The sequence below is a fragment of the Quercus robur genome, chromosome 11 (assembly GCF_932294415.1).
Source record: "Quercus robur chromosome 11, dhQueRobu3.1, whole genome shotgun sequence".
NCBI lineage: Eukaryota > Viridiplantae > Streptophyta > Magnoliopsida > Fagales > Fagaceae > Quercus > Quercus robur.
The window spans coordinates 18571819-18578488 of NC_065544.1; the positions used below are offsets into that span (position 1 = coordinate 18571819).

At 33.4% G+C, this 6670-nt stretch overlaps 1 protein-coding gene across 1 annotated transcript; it reads left to right on the plus strand.

The window, feature by feature from the left end:
- The first annotated feature begins 6089 nt into the window (after window positions 1-6089).
- On the plus strand, window positions 6090-6437 carry LOC126704790 (protein RALF-like 19). The gene has a single exon (XM_050403793.1). It carries the CDS (start codon window positions 6090-6092, stop codon window positions 6435-6437), a length of 348 nt encoding a protein of 115 aa, XP_050259750.1.
- Window positions 6438-6670: the final 233 nt, after the last annotated feature.

Below are 6670 nucleotides of genomic sequence, written 5' to 3' on the forward strand. Positions count from 1 at the left end.
AGAAGAAGAAGAAGAAGAAGAAGAAGAAGAATATAACATCATTTCTATGTTCTGTCTTATTTAAGTAACAAATGCGGCACTGATTTACAAAGAATAGAAATAACACCTGCCATGATACAGAGGATCACCATGATGTGGTAAGAAGGATGTATTCAGGCCATCCTACTCTAGATGCTATTAAAACGGTTATAAAACACGGAATTAAAATTATATAAAATCAAAATAAAACCTCTTTCTCATTATTTTATATGTCAAAAGCATCAATGTAGAATCTCTTGTGGCTTTATGAAAAATATTCATGGAGTGTCAAAAGGGAAGATAAAAATCTACTTAACAAAGAGGCCATTATGGATTTAGATTGAACATGATGATGATGTCTAGCTCCTGAGTTTGGGGGAAGGGGTGGTCAAACTTTGCTTTTAGCTGCATTAAGGTAACTTTACATTGTTAATTGTGATACTCAAATGTCAATCTTAGATATGTGTCTTCATCAAAGTAAGAGGGGAGATTTCTGTGTTTTCAAGAGGAGGGAAGAAAACAATTACTAAATACACATATGAGCTTGTTTGAAAAATCTCACCAGCAGGATCTATGCGGAGTTTTTGCAGGTCTGTTGTTATACACACCACTTGAGGTTAGAAGTTGTGCATAAAACCTAGGGCTGGCTTTACCCTAAATGTAATTGATGCAATTGCCTAAGGCCCCAAGTGAAACAAGGCTCCTAAATTTAAACCAATAAAACCATCTCTTTATGTGTAAAAGTATTAATTAAGCTCCAAATATTAATTAATGCATATAAATAATTTTTTTTATCAAAGAAAAAACATTAAAAAAAAAAATTGTGAGCTATGCAGAGAACTGATAATCTCTCATCTATATCAAAGAAAAAATAGAGAAAAAAAAAAAAAAACTCTTCATGAGCTGGCTCTTGGTGGTTCAATCTCTATGTGGGAGTTTTAATTAGCGTGTACAACTCAGTCTCCCAAAACACAAATAGAAAAATCTTTCTTTCTCTCTCAACAACTCAATAAATAAAAACTAAAAACAAAAGACCCAAAAAAATCAATCTTAAACTTTAGACTTTTATACTAATTGCTAGAGACTTTTCCATTCTTTCCATTTAAATTCTCTGTAGCAGCTTGAAATTTGTTGTGGTTCTGATCTTTTTCCCTTCAGGTTTGGCTCTAAAATACCTTTTAGATTTGTGTTAAGCTCTCACTCTATTTCTTTTTTCTCCTAAAATTTTGTTTTCTCGTGGTAGTGGTAGAAGACAAAACGGAAGCCACATATTGAAAAAGTAGCTTCACTTACGGTCAAGGTGTCACCCCCTCACCCTTTTATTTCTAGCCATTATTCAGTCAAGTGTTTTAGTATTTTTAATATTTCTCTTTCTAAACTTATCACACAGCCACTATGATCCACGTGATGTACAAAAAAAAAAAAAAAAAAAAAAAAAGCTTTATTTTTTTACTTTTTCTCTTTTATTACATCACATTAGCTAGTTGAATGCTACTACAATTTTAGGGTGATGTGAATAATGGAGGTTAGAGAGAGCTAAATTTTTTCTTTTCTTTTTTATCATTAAATGGTGATTTTGAATGTAAATTTGCTTTTTTTTTTTAGTCGTTTTTTTTTTTTTTAACCAAATAAACATCATTCATTAACAGAAAAATAGTAAAGACAAAGTCTATAAAGATAAGTCTGGCTTTAGCCTACAATAATGGACTGAGAAGCAAGTAGTGATATGGGCCTAGTACAAAAAATCTGCAATGACTTCCTTAGGGACAAATAGAAGAGTAATGACTAGGCGGCGATTTTGGCCCATTAGCATTGATTTTTAAAATATTTAGGCTCGAAACACTGTTTGGGAAATATATAGCAATATACCACTTTTTTAGGTACTCGAGCTTGGCAAGCTCGAGTACCATGTTTTTTTAATCCACTATCGCCCCATATTCAAGGAGCCCTATAGTGGCGTTTTTAAGCCCTATAGTGACGTTTTCGGGCCCTATAGCGGCGTTTTCCTGCAAAATTTCTTTTATAAGTCCCATAACAGGTTCAAGGGGCCCTATAGTGGCGTTTTTAAGCCCTATAGTGACGTTTTTTGTCCCTATAGCGGCGTTTTCCTGCAAAATTTTTTTTATAAGTCCCATAACAGGTTAAGGGGCCCTATAGTGGCGTTTTTAATCCCTATAGTGACGTTTTTGGTCACTATAGCGGCGTTTTCCTGCAAAATTTTTTTATAAGTCCCCTAACAGGTTCAAGGGGCCCTATAGTGGCGTTTTTGGTCTCTATAGCGGCGTTTTCCTGCAAAATTTTTTTATAAGTCCCATAACAGGTTCAAGGGACCCTATAGTGGCGTTTTTTGGCCCGAAAACGTCACTATAGGGCTTAAAAACGCCACTATAGGGTTCCTTGAATATGGGGCGATAGTGGATTAAAAAAACATGGTACTCGAGCTTGCCAAGCTCGAGTACCTAAAAAAGTGGTATATTGCTATATATTTCCCAAACAGTGTTTCGGGCCTAAATATTTTAAAAATAAATGCTAATGGGCCAAAATCGCCTGACTAGGCCCTATTGCTGAAGAGGGTCCAACTTTGAGATGAAGGTCTGCTCAAGCCAACTTGGGTTCCTCCTCTGTTTGCAAATCTGGACAAACCTCTTGGTATTGCAAAGAATTAGCATTTTCAAGAATCCTAGCTCCTTAGACTTGAAAATAGCCTCTTTCATAGCTTCCTGAGATGACTAATAAGATGATTTCCTCCCATTGCTCTTCCATTTTAGTCGTTGATAGTGGTTAAAATACAATCTCTCTCTCTCTCTCTCTCTCTCTCTCTCTCTCTCTCTCTCTCACATATATATATATATATAAAATATTCCGATACTCTAATAAATGGTTTAGATTTTTTGATAAAACAAGTTTTAAATTTTTTTTACCAATAAATGAAAATTACTTCAATTGACTTATTAAACTATATTAAAAGATGCCCCATTGAACATTGTCGCCTTCGGATTGAGCTTTGCAATACAATCGACAACATTGTGTAGAGGAACACAGCAAGTCGCACCAAGAAGTAGAATGCCAGCTTCTCCTTTAGCCATGGTAGACTCTTGCGGTTGAATCGAGTCGATGAGATTAATTGCGAAGAAGAATTGGACGATTCAAGTCGGACTTTACTCGGTTTTGCTTCAGAGGGAAATGATTGCGGATCGAATGGAAAGTGTCACCACCTTCTCCGCCTCCACCACTCTCGTCAGTTTCAGGCGAAGACTAACTTCGTCTCATGGAGAGATTATTTTTTCTTGAGAAAGTGACCCAAAAAAAAAAAAAGTTTGAAAAGTTTAGTGATGGAAATTGGAAGACAAATTTTGAGATACGAATACTGATTGCCAAAGCTTTGAAATTTCCATGATTGAGAGCTATGAAACAGGGTTTGAAATTTCTAAGTTTTTTGTGAGAGAGAGTTGAGCTACTGTAGCTCTATATAAGTTTCATGTTCTAGATTTTCAACATTTACAACCGTTGATAAAAGATGTAATTTATCTTCAACATTTACACTTTTTTTAACATGTTGGGTCAATCGTAAGAAATAAGTATGTCAATGTCCTTATTTTGATTAGCAGTTGAGTACAACCGTAAAAATTTAAGAGTTTTATTAATATTTTTTAGCGATTGTAGATAAAAATATGTTAAAAAAAACTCAAGTTTGTTGTAATGGGAGCCTTAATTTATTTGCTAAGAGCAGCTATCACTCTTCCTTCCTCGTCTCGGATAATAACACCTACCCCAGCTTCCTTATTATGGTTCAAAAAAGCAGTCCCATCCATGTTAATTTTATAGAAAGCTAGGAGCTGAAGGAGGTGACCGTTTGACTTCAACCTTCTGAGATGGCTCCGTGGGAACCACTTGTGCTGCGCGATATTCATCTAGTCTAGATATATAATGACCCTACCAATGTATTAGTTCTAGCCCCCTCTCCTTCTCTTACCACCATGCGAAATATATATGGCTGAATGAATAATCAGCATGTGAGTTTTAAGCTAATGGTAATTTCAAATTAGAATTAATAATAATTTATTATCGATCTATATGATTTGTTATGAAAGTGTAATAAAAATGTTGAAAATATAGCATTTTTCATATATGATTTGCGACGAGGGTTTTTTTTTTTTTTTTTTTTTTGGATCAAGTGTCATAATTTTCCTTTAAAAAAAAATTGGATAAATTTGTTTTGAAAATATGAATTAGTAAGAGAGTGTTCTATTTTGTAGGCATTTTAAGTGGAGTTGGAAATATATTTTTATTGGGTTGTCCTCAAGTTTTTTTTCTTGTTATACATAAGATTTAGGGGTACTTTTGAATCATATAAAATAAAGTCCAATCCAAAAAGATGAATTTTCTTATAAATAGTATAGATAAAATAAAATTTAAAATAAGAAGTCTGATGTGAGTAAAAAGGAAAAGTATTTATTCAAAAGAGAAAAAGTAAGTTTTTATCTTAAAATATGGAGAAAATTTAGGTAAACTAGTATAGATTAAGTTTTTATCTTAAAATAAGGAGAAAATTTAAGTAAGCTAGTATAAATATTTGTACTATTTATTTTATTATTCAATTTTAATTATTATATTATTATTAAAACATTATATATATTCTTTATTAAACTATGCATAATACTAGCTAGTTTTCATTTCAAAAAAGCAAAAAGACCCTAGGTCAGTTTTTATATTCCAAAGAGAGGCATCGGCGGTTATAAATACAGCCACCCTCCAAACTTTGGCAAAGCTATGCCAATTGCATAAAACATCCCCAAAAAAAAAAATAGAGTCATCTCTATTTACGTTTCGTTTATTTAGATGAAAAATCTTATTTAAATATAATTTTTTATATTTTCTAGGGTTTGGTAGTATAAAAAAAGTGTCAAAGAAAAATTATCTTTGATCAATAGAAAACTCTATTTTTAAAATAGAGATTATTTTTTAGAGGTTGCTTTTTGCCAAATTTATTTTTGGAAAACAATCTCTCTCTCTGCCCGTGTAAGTGTAAGGCCTCTTTAGATAGTATCTTATAATGAGGTTTCCAATCCAATTATCATTGCGTTCCACTGTCACAAAGTTCCTCAGTACCTTGTGTAGTAATAGATTCAACAACTCACTTAGCAAGACTATTAGGCTAGTCTTGATTGTTTATACAACTACTGAGGAAGTGGCATTCCATAGAGCTATTACGTAAAAAGCTATTTCAACGTCATGGTTCTACATTTGATGGAGGACAACAAATTTTTCTTTAATTTTTTTTTTACCTACTTAGATTACCCTAATTTGGCTACTACACATATAGTTATAAAAATTATACAAACTTTTTATAATTTGTTGTAATGTTTATGTGCTCTACTATAATTATATATATTGATAATTCGAGAGTTACAATAGGAAAGGAGGTTGAACTATGGACGTCTTTGTTAGAAACACTAATAGATGTTAATCAATTAAACTACAAGATTCTTGGTAACGTACTATTTTATACTCCTATTGATTATGTAGTTGGTTTACACAATATACATTTTATACATACTTTGAATTATACAAAAAATGTTAGTGATTTTTTGAACGTACCAAACACCCAAAAACATTTTTAACTCATTTTCAAAGTCAAAACCAAACACAAGAAAATAAATGATATAGTTTTTTAGAAAATGTTTTTCAAAAAATGACCTACTTTCTAGAAAATGATTATGAAGAAACAAATGGAGCGTAATAATAACTAAAACCAAAAGACAGAAAAAGAAGGAGAAAGAGACGGACACCCCAAAATTGCGTTAAATCGCAGAAAACACAACCACAAAAATCTCACCCTCCAATTTTCCATAACTCTCTCTTCTTCTTTTTTATCCCGGGAACCTCAAAACTATCCTAGCTTTCCAGCTATATCCTTCTCTTCTCCCTTCTCTAAGAGGAAGGGTAGAGCAGAGGCCAGGCATCACCAAAGAAACTTTTTTTTTTCTTTAAAAAAAAATTCTCTCTTACAAACTTTCCAATATCATTTCCTTTACCCAATACACACACACACACACACGCACAAACCTGAAATGGAGGTTAAGCCTTGGCTGATAATCCTCCTCCTTGCATTCGTCGTAGTGGTTGAATCATCTCCTTATTTCCACGACGTTAGCAGCTGGGGTCTGACCAAGTATGGCTCATGCGATGGTGCAGTTGGTGACTGCATTGGAGAGGAGAATGAGATGTTGATGGATTCTCATCCTAGCCGAATACTTAGAGGCCGCAAGAAGTACATTAGCTATGGAGCTCTCAGGGCAAACTCCGTCCCATGTGGCCGCCGCGGTCACTCCTACTACAACTGTCAAAGGAGGCAAAAGGCTAATCCTTACAGACGCGGTTGCAACATCATCACACACTGTGCCAGGATCACTGGCTAATTGAACAACAACATTGATTCATCTAAGTGCATGCATGGAAGTGAAAACAAAGCACAATTGATAAAAAGATACGTTATGCTGTTTGGTTATAATTATTAGTATTTGTTATTTGATCAATCTGGGATATTCTTGAATATTCTTGCAAGATTTCCTCCGTTGTACCCTTAAACTTTGGTTTGGTGAAAGTTTTTATTTCTTGGTTTTTATTTGTTTTAATTTGTCTGTGTTATGTG

What these genes read in the sequence shown, in the direction of transcription:
- LOC126704790 (XM_050403793.1), top strand. Translation starts at nt 6,090, where the DNA reads ATGGAGGTTAAGCCTTGGCTGATAATCCTCCTCCTTGCATTCGTCGTA.